The sequence below is a fragment of the Coloeus monedula genome, assembly GCF_965178545.1.
Source record: "Coloeus monedula genome assembly, chromosome: 14".
NCBI lineage: Eukaryota > Metazoa > Chordata > Aves > Passeriformes > Corvidae > Coloeus > Coloeus monedula.
The window spans coordinates 476,509-495,579 of NC_138794.1; the positions used below are offsets into that span (position 1 = coordinate 476,509).

At 37.4% G+C, this 19,071-nt stretch overlaps 1 protein-coding gene across 1 annotated transcript in view; it reads right to left on the reverse strand.

Moving 5' to 3' along the window:
- UNC13C (unc-13 homolog C) overlaps window positions 1-19,071 on the reverse strand; it is a gene marked incomplete at its 5' end in the record, with an annotated part of 125,735 nt that overhangs the window by 21,101 nt on the left and 85,563 nt on the right. Inside the window, 7 exons of the mRNA XM_082290746.1 lie at window positions 114-263; window positions 2,498-2,586; window positions 9,342-9,419; window positions 10,568-10,645; window positions 11,655-11,798; window positions 12,232-12,328; window positions 13,265-13,391. Coding sequence (XP_082146872.1) covers window positions 114-263; window positions 2,498-2,586; window positions 9,342-9,419; window positions 10,568-10,645; window positions 11,655-11,798; window positions 12,232-12,328; window positions 13,265-13,391 — 763 coding nt within the window. The remainder of the gene's footprint in view (window positions 1-113; window positions 264-2,497; window positions 2,587-9,341; window positions 9,420-10,567; window positions 10,646-11,654; window positions 11,799-12,231; window positions 12,329-13,264; window positions 13,392-19,071) is intronic.

Genomic DNA, 19,071 nt, shown 5'->3' on the forward strand with positions numbered 1-19,071 from the left:
TGAATACTACAAATATTAAAAATACTGCAGAGTGCTTCAGAGTAAAACCAAAGTGTGCCTGACTGCAGCATCCAGGTCCCAGTCTGCCACACAAACCAGCCTGCCACACTTACGTTTTGTCCAGGGAATCCATGAGAGGCCGAAGCACAATCTCAGCATCAATGGCAGCACTGTTCTTATTGGCTGCTGCATTCCCATTTCCTCTCATTTGATTCAGTTCATTGTTCATTTGTCTTACACAATCTTCAATAACAAATTGGAAACTATAAGACAAAAAAAAAGGAGAATGAAAGAATTCTGGGAGAAAAAACAATAATGATGATTTTGCTATCAGGTTCTACAAGTTTTAAATATTTTCTGCAATGATTTAATGTTCAAAATTGAAGATCTGTGGTTTATAGTCTGAAAATAACTTCTACTGAGGATCATGGCTCATATAAGTAATTCATGCAGTGTTTTGATCTTTTCCCTGCCTTGTTTCCATTCTGCCACACTTTTGATACCCTTGTAGGTGTACCAAATATTTATTTTCTGAGAGAAAATGATGTATCAGAATCTATAGGATAGATGCAATTGATTGCCAGCTAGGAACAACTTCTCAAGATTTTATTTTTGGCGTGAAAGGACTATACGAACAGGTGATGATAAATAATTTTTCTCTTGACGGTTAATAGGAACCAAGCTTTGACATTCTTCTTGAGGCAAAATTAAAAACTACTACTGACTTTGCCCTGTTTGGCTCGATTTGACTTTTTTCCAGATTCCACACAGTCAGTGCCATCAAAAGGTTAGTTACTTCTTTTCAACTACACAGAGTTAAAACACTTGGACTGTTTAAAATATCCTATTGCAAAAAAACCCTTGCTTAGAAGTGCTCAGACTCTTCCTCCTGGGAGGAATATTTTTCACTTCAAGGTGACTGTAAACACATCCTTCCTCCTCAAGTTTGTACCTGCTCAGCTTCTCTGAAAACTGTTCTATTTCCTAACTGATCTGGTTGAGTGTCTGACAGTTTTAAAGTGCTATTGATGTGATAATCTTTGGACAATATATTGACACAATGCAGAACAGCAGTTAATCAGTCACCAGTTCAGAGGCAGGAAGAGTCTCTGCACATACTGTATTTTGCTTTATGGGTTGATTTATGATGGATCAAAATGGTTTAGGATTAGCTTATGAACAGAAATGCAAAACAGAGGCCAAAAATATACAAGGCCTGTTAAGGTGAAACGATAAATGGCAAAGATTAACTTGAGAAAAGTGAAAGAGAATTTACTGTGAGAGAAGAGAAACATAATCAAGCAGTAAGCTGTTCCAGTGACATGGCTAATTGTAAAAAGAGGACACAAACCTCCATGTGAAATCACTGGAAAAGTCAGAAACTTCTCAAAATGCACTTGGAAGTCACTTACCTACACACTTTAAAGCCCTAGATAAAATCAGAATGAGGCAGCTAGTGAAACTGCTTATAGAAATTCTTTGTTGGAGGGACCAGTCCCTCCAACAAAAGCCAAAATAATGCACTGCCTTTCTTGACATTAGCCATCTTTCCAACATTGTTAACCTCACAGACCCAAGCAGTAAACTGACCCAGGAGGAATGTTCTAGCTATCTGGAGCATATCCTACACTGAGATATTCTGGCTTTGCTTTTGCAGAAACCTAGTTGGCTCATTCAGAAAGAAGCCCTGGAAAGAAATAATATTCATGCACTGTCAATGATCCGAGAACCAGAGCCTGGGAGCAAAAGTACACCAAGACAATACAAAAACTAAGCACACTCAGAAAAAAAGCAGACTGTCCACCCAGACCACCCAGTGATGGATTAAAGAAACAACTACAGACTCAGCTTAATGAGCACCACTACAGCACTAATCCCCCTTTCTTAAATTTCTTTCTAATTTGATGCAAAAGTAACTTGCTGCTTCTTAACCACAGGCACTGCTGGCACAGCACCATACTCATTCAGGACTGCAGTGTGCACTCTGATTAATGAAAGGTTTTGAGAGTAAGGCTCAGTAGACAATTTTTGCAGAGCCACAGGCCAGCAAATGACCCAAGAAGGCCACTCACAATGACCACCTGAAGCAGGCTAAACACAAGCAGACATCCCTGGTTGAAGCAGGCCGCTCAGAAAAAGCTGTCAGTCTCAGGAAGTAACATAGACATGTTCAGAGAGGAAACTTTAACATAGCATCAGGGAAGAAAAAATCGGCGATTTTGCTTTCCAAAAAGCAGAACAAAAGCCATCAGCCTCACCTCATGTTCATGCCCACAGACAATGTTCAGTTGTCTTTACAGAGAGGTTACCATTATTTGCTTCAGAGTCTCAACACATACACAGACACAAATGCACACCACTCCATCAGGGCAGAAGCAAGCCATGCCTCAGGACAACCAAATAACCACCCAGACTTCATCAACGAGGTAGATTTTTTGAGCAGGAATATTTCTCTAAGGTTTGCAGTAAAATGGGTTTTTACCCATTTGTTTGTTACCTTGCAGCATACGTTACACTGAGTTCATCCAATACATTGCTAAGTTTCACCTGAAGTTCTTTTAGAACAACACTAGCTTCAGGATCCAGCTGCAAAGAGATAAATAACATTATATTTTACACTAGGTTTCTGGGGTTTCCATTACAATCAATGAATTAGGAAATATGTGCAAAGATACACTGCACTATGGAAAACCAAATGTGGAAACACCTATTGCAACACATAACTGCTTTAGTAGGCCTAAAAATACAACAACCATTTAAAAATAACATAGAAAAATCTTTGATTACAGTAGTGAATATTTATATTGTTACAAATCAAAACTGTGCCATTGAAAAATGACTTTCTGTGGGATTGTGGAAACTGTGTTGGCAGTCACAAGAAGAGAACTACCATTATCAGGCCAGTGGCATTCAACAAGGCACACCAAGATAAGGATGCAGGAAAAGTCAGTGCTTGTGTTATTAGTAATGCAGATGCCGTTGTATTTTTACTCTTTTTGTATATTTCACTACTGTTGGTATTTTGTTTTGTGATTTGCATTGAAGCTGTTTCCATATTTCATATGTTTTCATAATGCAGTGTAAAATTAGAACAGCCAGCACTGAAAAAGATGGCTTGAAGACTACTCATGCCAATTATACTGACAGAATATGTGGGAAGGGATCTACCAAATTTCAGTACTGCTGTTTCTAAAAGCCAGTAAGGCAAAAAAAATTCAAGCACAGAGCAACACATTCTGATGGTCTGACACAGGTTTTCTAAACATAGGAAAAAAGTTAATGCAGGGAGAAATGTATTTTTACATTTACAGGGATGATGATCCATGCATAGATATTTAATGAAAAAGGTACCCTGTTGATATTGATCAGCAACTTGTTTATTTGCTATAGATTCTTTTTCAAATTAAAAAAATTATTTTTTATCTCCCTGATCTTTAGCACTCAGAAAAATAGTTACAGCCCGTTCTGGGATATGATAGATGATCATCAGGATCAACAGCTGAATGTTAATTAATAATGTTCCAGGTCTTCCAGCTGTCTATATCACAGTGTTAAGGAATGATTTTCAGTGATAACCCTTAATTTGTGGACTCTGTTCTAAAGCAAGGTCAGGTACCGATCTTCTGACAATTTCAAAGGACACTGCACATTTAGAATACATAATCAGGGCTGTCTCTGTTCACATTTTTCTATCTTTCAACTGCATGAGGAGTGTTTTGTGCTTATTCTTCTTCTGGTGCTTCAGAGTGCTGTGGTGCAGCAGGTCAGTTCTTTTAATGGCACTTCAGAGACAAGGGGAAGCTGTCACAGCACACAGGGCAATTTACATGACTCTAGGCAGGAATTCTACAGCAAAGCAAACTGAAATAGATCCAGTGATCTACTGTGTTTTAATTTTAGACCATCCTTCCTTCTCCTCAGAGGTTGTGTGTTAAAATCATAGAAAATCCAAAATTTTCACTACAGGTCTTGACAAAAACCTGAAATAGGTGACAAGGGAGAATCACCACACATCCTTTAGACAATACTCAGTGTCATGTAGCACTCTTGTAATCTGAGAAGCTCATATTTTACTTACTAATGTCAGTACTTACTGTGACTACTTACTGATTTAGTTTTGAATTACTTTGCACTGAGAGAACTTCTATTGCTTCTGTGTATCTTAGAAGTGTCCCTGGCAGATATACTTTGACAGTTCATACATTTAAAGTGATTGTTTTCCTTCATACAAAGAGCAGGAATTAAAAAGCTAATTTTACTGCAGTGTCTATATTAATAAACAAACTAAGGCTTTAATAACAAAGGCAAAGATTTTTCCGGGAAATGCATTTCACTCAGGAATTATACTGCCTCCTTTGGAGTGATACATACAAAACACAAATTTAAGACCACTAGAATATTAACATTTAACAAACACTGAACACACAAGCATTCACACTGAACGTGGTACATGTCAAGGAAAACACAAAACACCAGGCAGGCAGAAGACTCAAAATTTCTTCGAATTTCATGCCCAAACTAGAGAATCACCTTGTTACTGTGCCTACAGAGGTCAATATAGACACTTTGTATCAGGGGTTGTCGTGATAACCAGAAAACACAATGCATCTGCTAAATTCACCTGGAATTGAACTTAGTCCAGCCAAAATTGGATTAAATACTAATGCCAGATTGTGGGCATTACACACATTCTAGAAGGGTGCATGCAACTGTTAAACTTTTGAGAGACTTTGTGCTCACAAATTGCATGAACAAGTTAGTGTGTGCACAGCTGGAGGCATCTGGCAGTGCCCCCAGCCCTGTGTGTGCACATGCTCATGCTCAGCGATGAGGTGGCACGGGGAGGAGAGGAACACAAAGAGGTATGCGGGCTGCCCAGCCAGGTGCTCCACACCTGGCCATGGTGGCATCACTAAGAAGATGTCAGCAAGATTTTTAAATGCTACTTCTCTTTAGGAACTGGAAAATATGGTGATTTGAGTGTCTCACCAGAACTAAAATGTGCACTTTTCATTTATTTTACCATGTGCCTTCCATTTGCTAATGATTGTCCTCAGGCATCATTCAAATATGCCACAGCCACGACCTGCTTCTTTTTCCTGATATGGAAGAGCTAAAATGGAAGCATGGAAGGGAGACAAAAGGCAATGCTGACCAGCATCTGCGATGATGCCATACAGGGACATACAGACATGAAAATGAAGTATTTACAGTCTCGGGAACTTTTATTTTTCCCCTCAAATTTCATCTGCTTCATAGCGTTTGATGAAGAAGGAATAAAAACTAACAATCTTACCTGAAAATTTTTCAGGAAAAAAACAAGAAAAAGGCTCTGCTTGAGCAGATTATTTTGGGAAATGAAAAAAAAAAAAAAACCAACAAACCAAAAATAAAACCCAGCTATGAGTGTCATTAGTGTGTCATATCTAATTTAAGCACCAAAAGAGAAAAGACAATGCACTTATCCCTTGGACAAATGTATTCTGGATTCCATTTACAGTTCACAGTGTGTGTGGAATAGCCTTAAAATACATTGGGGTAGGTTGCTCAGGTTTCAAAACTGGATTTTTAAAGGAGCAAACTTATTTCATTAATAATGTGTAAATCATACTTACTTTTCTATTAATTCCTAATATTCTTGGGTTTTCTAGGCTCATATTTCTGTTATTTTACCATCTTCTTAAATAGAAGAATTCATTTTTACCCACGAGGGAATATACTCATAAATTTGTTGGCACACTTCATGAGATCTGTTGATTATGTATTATTAAATAGATAATTTGAAGTTTGACTTTTTCTGAATGCTACAGAAAAATTGAGAACATAATTGCTGAACAGCTGAAAAAAAATATTTGAACATCATCATTTCCAAATGCTGCCTGTATAAAACTGTGAATTTTCTTATACAGACAAACCTTGGAAAAGAGTTGAAAATCCGATTAATCTGGCTGCTTTCAATATGTTAGACTGAGGTATTCCCTGCTGTAATTTAATGTGTGCTAGTATGGACATAATCCTGTTAACTGCAAACTTGGTGGTGGTTTCTGTAGGAAACTACAGAGATGCAAATCACTTTTGTGTGAGTTAAATGGAGCCTCTCTAATCTGAAATCTGTTTATCTGCAGTTCCACAGGTCTAATTGCTTACAGTTTCCTAATGGGACCACCAGGTTACTTCTGTTCAGAAAATAGTTTTATGTATTTTCTGGATATCTAGGAAAGACACAGGTCTTATCATCATCATATATCATCATCATATATCAGCTCCATCACTTTAGTGGTTCTTTTTGTCTGTGACAGACCTTCCTCCACGCCCACCCCTGGGACAGTGAGATGTGAAATGTTTGGCTGCCACTGCTCTGAGTGCACTGAAAAGCACTTGGACGTCCGTACAAGATGTAAAAACGACACTTCAGAACTATTCTGCTGAAATCTGGTCCTCTGTCACCCCATCAAAGCCTTTAAGACTACACATAGATTCCTACAGGAACTCCTAAACTTTATGCAAAGTTGGAAGTGAATTTACCAAAGTGGGAAGATGATTTATCTACAGTTAATATAATACTGTCACACATAAACAACCTCCTTCTGCTTTACACCCTTTTTTTTTTGATCCTAATTACTGTAACTCATTTCTGCCATGTTCTGTCACCTGGTGTAAAGCAACACAAAGCATTAGCTTCTCTTTTATATCTTTTATCAGTTTCCGACTTGTCAGATATGAAAAAGATATTTAGAGTAAATGTATGCATTCCTTTTGGATGAAACAAACAGGAGCTAAACTAAAATTCTACGATGATGATCTGTTCCCATATTTTTGGACTTGATTTAAAAAAACCCAAACAAACAGTGGGTTGGATCCCACTTAACTACTCTATTATGGCAGACTGTTCTCATTGATATGATTTGTAAGTACCCTTCCTGCTTGGCTGCAGCAGAGGAGGAGAGTTAATAAAGAAGCTCATCTTGTTCAGACTATTTTATTTTAGTGGTGGGGGATCTGAGAAACCAGTTTTTTCTCTATTTATAGAGCTCCCTGCCTGCAATGTGCAATAAGCCTACTCTGAACACGGGGACTACTGCCTGATTGTGGCTATTTTGACTGCACAGTTTGAAAGACATACTGCTCACAGTGTGACACTGAGGAGATTAACAGCATTTAATTTTTCTTAGAATTAGTTTTGCTTCAACTGAAATAGGTCTCATTATTTTGCTGAAAATCATCTAACTTTTATGCCCTGCAGAAGTGAAATATTAAACTGCTTTTTCCCTTCAAGGAAACTGCTTACAGATTTTATTGCTGGCTTTGTTTCTTATAAATAAAAGTTCAATAAGCCAAATTGGCCATTAGCAGTGGTGCCTTCGGAATAGCGAGGGGAATAAGTATTCCAGTTTGAGGACAAACATTCTAGCAGCATTTTGATATGGGTGAAAAAAAATTGAACATGAATGTACTTTTCTTCAAGAAGTTGCCCTAAAAGTCTGAATGTATTTTTAAGATCTTTTCTCTTAGACTGTGAATGCAGAGATGCACTTAAGCTACCTAACTAATGATTATAGAAAAATATATCCAAATTGTCTCCATGGGCTGTGGCACCATATTTGTAGGAAATGCTATTTTGATACTGTAACAACTTCAATAATTCAGCCTCATTAACATCAAAAGGAAACCAAAATGGATGAGAAGTCATAAGAACTTTTGAAAGTAAATTGCTATGAAAAATTCTTAAATATTTGTTCATTACCGTATAAGGCATTAGGAGCAAATAAAAAACTAATATTTTCTTGAGGAAAAGAGGACATTTTAGAGATATTTTAGAGATTCAAGCAAATATTTTGGTTGAAAATAATTTGATAGAAATAGACATAAAATGTGACTCAGCTTTCACTTGCCCTTGTCGTTATCCTGATTTATGGACATTTAGCTGTTTTCACAAATCATGACATACAAAAGTAAGATTGGATCCAAGACTTAATACAAAAGTACTTTGCACAGAACATAAAAGCATGGAGGAAGAGATTATTTGTAATATTCAGAGAGGGAAAAGGGTTTAATAGGAACCACAAAACCAGCCACTTCTGGATGATGAATATCTATTTTTAAGTTTGGAAAGAAATCTGCATTGATGAGGCTGCAGAAGTTTATTTCCTGTAATCTGGAGCAGGATGTATTTTTGCCATGGCAGCTTCAAGGAGCTGGTTCTGGCTCAGCAGAACCTCCACTCCCTGGAGTGACTCCTCAGGTGCATCTGGAGGCTGCAGTTCCTTGCATGGCATAGGGGACCCATCTCAACTCTGCAGTGTCCCACTGTGGATGTGGCAATATGAAATGCTATTATTTTCCAGTTTTCTCTATAGTGTGGCCACATTAGATCAAAGTTTTGTGAATCTATCAAACTACAGCCCCAACAAGAAAAAGGATGATGTATGTGTAACTTCTGTTTTAAAGCCTGCTACTGATGATAATGGTAGGATATTCATGCTCTAAACACTGCTTCTCAACAAGAAGACAGGATTTTTTCTATAGCTTGAAGATCTGTTTATTTCCTTTTACTGTTGACAGGACTTCAAGCACTTTTATGTCTTCTGAAATGAAAAAGGGGGTAAAACTGAGGATGTTCTAGAATGCTGAGTAACAGCTCTTGGTGAAATGGTATCTTGAATACAAGCAGGCCCTCAGATACTGAAAAGTGCACTTAAAATGTTTTATAGATTTTTTTAAAACTCGGCTTTACACTACCTGCCTAGTAAAACTTTTCAATTTAGTGTCAACTGAATGCCCAAGCATAGCTCTTTTTGATTTTAGATCATAGGGAATTACACAAATGCACTAATGGAAACAAGTAGAAAATGTGACTGTTCTTAGCCTTAGAAAATATGGTCAGGAATAATAAAAGATGCTTACTATCACAAACCTCATAAGAGAATCTCTCTCCTTCTTTCTTCTGCTCAGTGGATTGCAAGTCAAAGGCATTAGACAAAGACAATGACACATTACAGACAAAACATACCAATACATAAAAAGCAAAGTATAGTCCAATACAAACATTAAAATAAAGCTGGCACTACAGATTGCAACACAAAACACCCAGAGCTGATAGAACATTACAGATCATTAGCATATGTCCGTGAAATAGCGTTAGGTCATTCCAGACTGTCCATTGTCCATTCCATTCCAGTCCATGCCATACTGTCAGGACAGTAAATAGGTCTTGTAGATTTTTTTTTTTTAACATTTTGATTTTCTTTGCAAGTAGAAGTGAAAGCTTTGACTAGGTAGAAAACATGGTGCTAATGATCTCTAAGGAATTTTGAATGAACCAGGAAACAAATACGACTCACCTCCTTCCCTCCCATGGACTCAAACATTTTCTCAAGCTGCACTCTTAATTGCTGAATGTTGTTCATCAAGATACAGGCCTACAGAGAGAGCACCAAATGGGAGATTGTGCATGACCAATTCTTCAGCAGCCCTACATTCATAGAATTACAGAATCATTAAGGTTGGAAAAGATTTCTAGGACCATCTTCATTCCTAACAGCTGTGCTGTTTAGAGGAGGTTCCCGTCCACTGCTGCCTCCTTCCTCCTAAACTGACACTTCCCTTTGCCTGCTCAGCCAGTGACTGCCCACTAAAGGCAGTGCTGCCCCACAGGGAACTGGATGCCATCTCCCAGTCAGCTGGACAGGTTTCAGATCCCAGAATTAGTGTCCTGAGATAGTTTCCAGTCATACCTAATACAGTTGCATCTGGTGGATTAATGCAAGTAGCACATCATCATCCTGGGGAGAGCAGAGGCAACAACGAACCAAGTGCTTTGGGAGTAACAATAGGCTGGAGGAAAGGGTGACCATACTGCTTGCTAGACCCAGTCTTAGCAGAAAACAGTGACAACACTGTAACCCAGATAATGGCTGATGCTTAAGTATTTGAATAAATCAACAGGCTGTTGTGTTAATAACAGAGTAATATTTTAGAAATATGCATTTTTGCATTACTTGAGAAGTTGGTGAATAAATTAGGCAATAGAATAGAGTCCATGGCAATCTGGTCCTTCATTAGGGACTCCCTTGTAAGCAGTGAGGCAACAAAACAGCACATCATTTTCTTCTCCCCTCTGCATGGGTAAAGCACAGTGAATGGCAGCAGCAGAAACATCTGCACACATTCCCTGCACAGGGAACAGGGATCTTATAAACCCTCCAATGCACAAACTGATACAGAGAGACAAGGCAATGCAAAATGAAAACCTAAAACAAAAATATTTTCTTCTGTTTGAATAACAAGATGAAGATCCATTCACCATAGTATTAGGCTGGTATCCACGGCATGTTTGTGGTCATCTTGTAATTATTTTTAAATTTTAATACTGAAATTATTAACTAGGATTCTTAACTAATTTCACTTATTCCAGCTTTTACACATCACTGTAAGCAGCTGTGAAAACATGCTGACCTCCCTCCATTCGTGTTTTTCCATATAAAGAAGTGATTACATTTTCAAAAAGTACAGTAAGTAACTTAAAGGTAATTTCTGAGGCAGAAAAAAGCCACAGCTTCTTACTTACCACATTTTCTTTATCACAATATGAGCTGAAGTAACTTGAAATAATTGCAGCATACTGAACAAGTACTTTGTTGATAGTCTAGAAGAGGAGAAGATTCTTTTAAATGGTGAATTTCATAATGTAAACCAAAAATATAAAAAAAGAGGCCTGTATAAATGATAGGTTTTACAGGTGCCTACACATATAGCATATTATATTTTTTAGATATAATATAAATAATCCTGTGAGCACATTTTCAAATCTCTGCACAGTAGATGGTGGGTAGTTCTCAATGTAAAGTAATCTTCAATAGCAGAGACAGTTTAGTTTAATTAATTTAGCAGTGCTGTTTTTGAGAAGTAATGAGAACTCCACTCCTTGCAACATCCTACACAGTTTAGTGGAAGAGTAGCAAGCTCAAAAAATCCTCCAGGGTGACAATACATAGAATAGAAATATAATGGAAAAACAAGACAAAAGGAGTACTGTTCAAAGCCTAGCAATATGAGTTACCTTATAATAGTCATGTAAATACGAACTCCACAAATGGAGAATTGTTGCAATGAAAGAACAGAATTAAATGTAAATGTGAACTTTTCTAAAGCCAGCAGGAATATAATGGAAATTCAGAGCTTGGGAGGAAATGTAACTATCCAGATAGAAGGCTGGCAGAATTGAGTTTGTCAAACAGCAGGTGAATAACTACCACTTCAGGACTTCAAACAAAAATACCTTATTGTCATACCTTGAATTTTTCCTTCACTTGCACTGCCTAATTAACTAATTGCATGTCACTGAATGGCTCCATTAATAGAACCGCAATCAGTTCTTAGCAAGGTAACAATTGATTATGTATATGCATACATACATGTATAAAATACATAAATGTGAAATCTCAGAGAGAACAGAGCTTCCCAAACGGGTAAAGCATTTTGACAGAGTAGACAAGACCCAGCCTTAAGCCACAGCCAGCCTGTCTTTCTGAGAATCCCAGTCAGATAGAAAACATTGATTCTAAAAACCACTGGAACCACTTAGCTTTTAAACACATGGCAACACAGTATCATTCTCTCTGAAGCTTAGTTCAGATGCATTGACTTTAACTTACCTTTGCAAATCTTCTCATTAAATGAGATAGTGCTTCTGGATTAGGACACTCCAGTTTCCTAATAATCTCAAAGCTTTGATTGAGCTGTGTGAAGACATCGACCACAGAACAAGAGAAGAGGGCATGATCTGATGTCTGCTGAAACTAGAGAGAAACATTCAAATGTTAATATTTGTTCAGCGATCAAAACTGTCTTTGCTGATTCTTGTACTTGAAACTCCTTCTAGAGCCACAAAAAGTAATACAGAAAAAAAAAAAGTAGTCTCATTGATAATACTGAGAAATGTGGCTTTTCACTTTTCTGGTACTTTCAAACCACTTAAAAATAAAAACAGAATTTTCCTTCATGACATCATCATCACATCATAGGGTAATGAAACGATGCCACAGAATAAATTCTGTGGGGATTTAGGCAGAGGGAATTAGAGCAGGAATTTCTCTATAAGGTTCTCCAAAAGCTGTTATCTCCTAAAGTCTGAGAAGGATATTGCAGGACCAAATGTACTTCTGGTTTTGTAACAATACAAAACTGTCTTAATACTTTATTTATTTTCTTCTTTAGAAAGTAAAAGCTCACCCCATCTTTTTTGTCTCTTTCTAGTGCTCCATGAAGAAATTCCATTGAGACATCCTCATTTTCATCCAGCCACTGAATGACAAATGGTTCAAACCACCTGAAAATTAAAAGCAATTTTGTAAAGTAGATAGATTTCATAAAGATCCCAAGAGGAGAGACGACATACTACCCAGCAGTTTGGAACCTCATGTTTTCATGTCTATTCTTATTGCTAAAAAATTCTAATAACCCTGGAACAATTTTTGTCACCAAAATTCTGTAGGTACCAAAAGGCTTTTCAGGCTACAGCTTCACAATACTCTTCCTGGTATACCCTGGTGATGTAAGTTAGCAGAAGCCAATTCTCTACCAGTGAAGCATGGCAGGTATGTATCTTCTATCAATACTGGCTCTTTGGTAACATTTATTATTTATTTGAATATGAAATAACTTGTATATAACTTTGTTTTAGTAAAAATCATCTGTGTTTTATTTTTCTTTAGTTTATGTTAGAAAAATTTAAAGTAATAACAGGCCTCAAACCATCTCAGCAAACCAGCAGACTGGCAGAAGATTAAGGATAGCTCATATAAAAGGACAGGACTGAATATATTTATTGCAGGGAGACAGGTGAAAAGAAAACCAGCAGCTGAGTATAAACCTGATCCAGTAAGAATTACTTCAGTAGTATATCCCATTAGCATTGTATCTTTATCCAAATTTGACTGTAAAACAAATGCAGGGACCTGTAACTAATAATTCTGCTGTTCCCACATCTCATACCTTCCTCAGACATTTCCTGACCAAAGAATTTTGTCCTCCTTGAAGATGTGCAGTTACAACAACTGTAGAAATCCATGAAATAGCTAATTGCACATTTAACACCTGGAATATTTCACTTGATTGAATGAAGAATTAAAGAGAAGGAAGCATAAAAAGTAGTTGCCAGTACTACACACCTTGAGGTCTTGCACAAACCAAGCACAAATATTTGACCAAAATAAACCTTGCACAAAGCCCAGACTCATGGAAGCCTTCCCGAAACACCACTTACAGAGAGTATTCAGGCACTGCATCCTTGAAAGCAGAGAGTTCTCGCACATATTCATTATAAAACCATTTCACTTTGAAGTGCAAATTCATATAATCTGTGCTTTTGCATAATCGCTGCTTTTCATGTTCTGTAATAGAAGGAGTGGAAATAAAAGCACTTAATAGTGTTCTAACAGTAAATAACTTTCTTGTGCCTCAGTGCACTGGTGACACAATAATACAGGACTTGCATTTTAAAGCATAATTGGTTTGATTTTTCTAGAGGTAGTAGTACCCACAGTTTCAATTTTCAGGATCTGAGTACCCTTAGGAAAAACAAAAACCAAAGACCAAACCACAAATTAGGCTTCTCATGTCTCTTCACTGCAGTGAGAAAAAACCACAGATTTGCTGACTTCCCATTCTTTAGATTCTTCTTTGGCTGTTAGAAAATGATTAAGAAGCTTTGGAGTGTCAAGCTAGAGAAGACAACCATAGCTGTGTAGTAGCCAGAGGAAGTAACAGCTATAAATGCCAGTCCTACATGAATCTGTGAAACCTACGTTCATGAGAGCTAAGCAAAAGAAAGACGAGCCAACTCCACAGCTCTACAGTCCTCTGACTTATGAAAGATGGTTAAATAAAGTGTTTTTGAAATTTTTCAAATGGACTTCACCTTCTCAGTGTCCTCCTGTTTGCCACATACTGAATATGCAGATGGAGGTGGGTGGCAGGAGTCATAGAGCCACCTGTAATCACTTTCTGCATTTTTAGAGTCTGATTTAATTTGTTTGGAGCAAATGTCCATCTTTCTTCCAGGATTTCGATCCTTGTTTTAGCTTTTACACTAGGCTCTGCACTGTTCACTCAGCCACTGCAGACCTGGACAGGCTCCATTCCTTCTCTCCATTAGCTAACAGGCACTTTATCCTTGCTCAAATCTTTCATTTCCTTCTCACACAGCATGAAACCAGGGATCCACAAGTTTTGGGCAGAATAATCATACCTTTGCTTACTGCTCACAGCTTCCTAAAATCTCCACAGATGTCATCTGTTTGAGGTGTCACGTCACTTGCACATTCTTCCCTATGTGAAAGGGTAATTTCTTTTCCCAGCTCCCTTAAAAAATGACCTAATACAGGTGCTCAGCCTGAATGATGTTCTTGTGTAAATAGCATGTATTAAGAACTTACCACTTTCAAACCTCTTTTTTGCTTCTTACTTCTGGTTGCTCTGCAACACAGCATTACACAAATCTCATATATCTGGATGTGAACCTAATTTTCTTTAACAGTAGGAGCATCCCGTCTTCTGTCAGACACTTGAATGTACCACTGGATTCTCTGTCAGTGAAAATGCACTATGAACTACACATCCTGTGTTTTTCAGATCTAGCCAGGTACATCAGAAGGAAATGTTTAGTTTTATTATTATGCCAAATCAGCACTCCAGTAGTACACCATGCTATCCAACAAGTGTTTCAGAAGCATGTTATTATGCAGTGAGTTACTAGGTTTTGTGCAAATCAGCTTATGAAGAGCCCCTGGGGGCTTTTATTGCCTTTTTAGCATTGCAGTAGCATTTTCACCTTCACTGCCTTTCCATCACACTCAAGAAAAAAATCACTAAATAAATTTCTGTCTAAATAGTGCATTTATTCATTCTTCATGCTACTTGAGAGTACTACAAATTCTCCCCAGCAACGTATCATTGTTACTAGCATTAAACAGAACCAGAGAGAGAAAGATGTTGCCTTCTCTCATAGTTCTGAGGAATCTCTTTTTTTAGGCACCAGTTTTTTCACAAACTATTATAGAAAGCTAAATGACAAAACATTTGCTCTATAAAAGGTATTCTTACAAGGTAGACCAGTCTTTCACTGAGAACAATTATGTTATTGCTATCAAATTCACTGCACATCTGCTGCTTAAGTCTTTGTTAAAAATCTATCTTATATTGCATTCCAAAAGAGTGGAATTTCTGAAATGAATGCACATTTTTTCATTCAAGCATTGCATAAATGGGTTATTAGATTACACAATGTAACTTGAGAATGTTTGCTATAGTATGACAAACCAAGGAAATGCTTATTTCAATTTTAGAAATGAGCTACTGACACTAATTGGCAAACTTGTCCAGGAGGGTACAACTTACACACACCATTCACTGGTATTTTCTTCTGAAAGTTAAGATTTATAACACATTAAAAATGAGCACAAAAGTAATTCATGAATAATTGAACTTTTTTCTCCAGGCTGTTATGCCTTGTAGAGAATATTTAAGGAGTCTCCCAGGATATTATTTCTAGTTACATATAAGTGAAAAATACATCCACAAGTCCTGATATTAATGTATGAGAACATCAGCAAACACTTCAAATGACCTACAAAATCATTTAGTATCCATGCATTTTACCTCTTCAGTTCATATAAACCAAAGAACAGAGCAAGCAGGTGCCCATATGAGTCAGCCCATGACAATTTTAACTGGATAATAGATGGGTTTATCCATGGTAACCACAGATTTGGTTACAAAGTGCACCAACATCACTGTAGGTGTTCTGAATTTAGATTAGGTCCAATAGTTCGCTTCCTTAGTTTCTGAAAAACTTGCACAAGCTGATGTACATGTGAGCCAGCACAGGATCCATGGATGCATTTTGGAGATCTGTGTCTATTTTCCTGGAGGAAAAGCTAGTGCCATGTTTCCCTGTACAGACATATCCATTTTGGGCTTTCTGGAAGACAGATGTAGTAGCTGCACAATACAACTCTTTTTTTAAAAACTCCACTCTTGCTTTGCAAAATTACTATACTACTGAGTCAGTCTGGAACTAAACCTGTCAACTGTGTGCAAGTGTGCTCTCAGGAGAGATGATGACAGAAATACCTGAACATTCTCATAACTGATTCTAGGTAAGGAAATCTCCAGTATAGCAAACCTAATGCTGGTAATGTTTTTTTATTTTGTGCTGCTCTTTTCCTGACACATTCCTTGTAGTGCAGCATATTTTAATAAGCACCTACTCATCTAATAAGTTCCATAAAGAGGTCGTGTTCAGTTCTCATGCTGGCATACTTTATATCACTGTGTCATGCATCAATGAAAAAAATACTGATAAGATTCTTGTAAACTGGAACATCTGTAAACTTTAGTTGTGTGTATGGGGCACTTTAGCTGCTTTTAGGAATTGCAGTTCCAGTAAGTGTAATTTTTTTCATCGTTGATGACACTTGGGGTGGGAGGGAATATCTCCTTAGGGGTGATGCTGTAATGAATGCACTTCCACAGGCCTGCAGCAACAGACCTTGTTAACTGCAACCACAATGCAAACTGTATGGAGCTGTTCCATCTCAACGGTACAAATCACGAGATGGGGACCCCCCTAAGAAGAACACCCGTAAGCAACAGCACTGAGGAATGAAAAATAAAATCTGTCCAGATGTTATTTGTATAACCAAGAAAAGAGAGAGATAGTTTTAAAAGCTATTACATGGAATGCATAAATATATGCAAAAGAACTTGTGTGATGAAACCAGCCCCAGACCTGGTGACATTGTATCTGGCACATAACCTAATTGCAGGCAGCAGTTCTTTTAGAGAAAAATGTATAAAGAAACATAATAGGAAGGACTATAATCCAAGGTACTTTCCTCCCAGGCCTTGACAAAACCAATAGTACTTTGGAATCATGTTTGATTTCCTGCTCATTTTTCCAGGAATTTCTAGAGAAAGCTGAGAAGATTTTCTTCAAGTAACAAATAAAACTCATAATGATGATTTACTAAGCAGAAATATCTACATGACACTAAAGACAGAATGTCATTTAACAAACTGGAATAGAATCTTGTTCACTATAGAATCCTTTTTTCTTTTTAACCTTGAGGTAATAACATCACTCTGAGTTTCCATGTAATTTTTGATATATATTAGTTGCTAAAAAAGGATAAATATTCAGATAATCAAATTGATATTTTGTTCAACTCTGATTTTCCTGATTTAGGTACAAAAAACTCAGAGCAATTTTTTTTTCAACAGCAGTTTCCATTATTTTTTTGTAAAAACATATAGTTAAGCTGCTTGAAGTATTCTAATAAGATGGTTTTAAAGTATATTTTGAATCTTTATGAACAAAAACTTCAAGGAAATTAGTCTGTAAAAAATGAACAAATTGACTAGATACACATAAATATATTTATCTAAAAAAGACTTGTCTAGTTTTCAGACTTTATACATAATTTTTCAGGAAATAATAACTACTAAAAAGAATATTTATGTGAAGCAAATTAATTACATCACAACCAGCTGGTTTGACTGACATAGAAACTATTGCCCTACAGATTTTTAAACAGAAATGATTGAGACTAAGCATATGGGATTTGTGTTTGGATTAACTGCAAATTTTCCCATCAAAACTCAGCTGTTATTTTCAACCATTGTGACATAATTCCATATTATTTGCAATAATTACTTACCAATCTTTCTAGAGACTACCAGCTGCAATCTATTTCCTTCAGAACTGCTGTTTCAGAAAACCTGCTATTTCCAAACTTGCAGTCATATAACTGGGAAGGGTAATTGGGAACACAAACTGAATACAGCCAGTGGAAGAAAAGCTCCTGTAAGGAATGGTATGGATGGGGCATGAATTGGTATTCCTCCCTCTGAATCTGTGGAAACATTACACTGCATAGGTGCGCCAGTGTTTTGGATAAAAGTAGAAGTTAATGTGACTGATCCCAGTGGAACTTCCCCACAATACAGGAGTGGTTGCTATGCCACTGCCTCTTTTAATGTGGATATTATGCTTGTAGTGCTCTGGATCCCTGTACTGCTGAAAGAAACGTGAAGCCTCTGATTGTATGAATGTAACATAGCGTACAGGCCACAAATGAAGAAAAAATTTGACTCAAAGTTCAAAACTGACTTAGAAGAAAACATTCCATTCTACTAGAATCTCATCCCAGGATTCTTGTACTCTGCTAAAGGCAATGAAGTCACTGTTATTAACTGAAATAGAGAGTAGAACAGAACTAACTGATAATTATATATAATTTACATTGATTTTTATAATGTGAAATACTACTGACCTTTCTGAGAGGGCTCTTTGTGTCAAGATAAATATAATAAACCAAAACCTGAAAAACTTCTGTCACTACCTCATTTTTGGATTGCACTTATCTCTAAATCACATCTAACCCCCCTTCCAATCCTCCTTTAAAAAATATGTTGTATCTTTCACAACAGACTTCTACACAGTCAACCTGTTCTCTGCATCTACTTGGAAATTTTCATCAAATATCTTTGAACAGTTCACAAACATAAAGGACTGCACCTGGAACATCTCTGTGGGGTGATGAAGCTGTGCAAATGGGAAACTGAAGTAAAAACAGACCAAGTACACTAAGGCAACATGCACAGATTAAGAAAGCCAGTGTAGATATTGTTCAAAGATTTCCTGTCCATGGAGTCGTATTTCCTCCCTGGACAGGAGGAGCTACTGGAGAGGGTCCAGGGGAGGCCACAAAGATGATGAGGCATCTGGAGCACCCCTCTTATGAGGAGAGACTTAGGAGGGGAGCTGGGCCTGTTTAGCCTGGAGAAGACAAGACTGAGGGGGGATCTCATTAATGCGTATAAATACCTCCAAGAGGGTGCCAAGAGGACGGTGCCAGACTCTTTGTGGTGGGGCCTGGCAACAAGACAAGGAGCACTGGCCATAAACTAAAACACAAGAAGTTTCATCTCAGCATGAGGGAGAACTTTCCATTGAGGGTGGCAGAGCACCGGAACAGCTGCCAAGGAAGGTCATGGAGTCTCCCTCTCTGG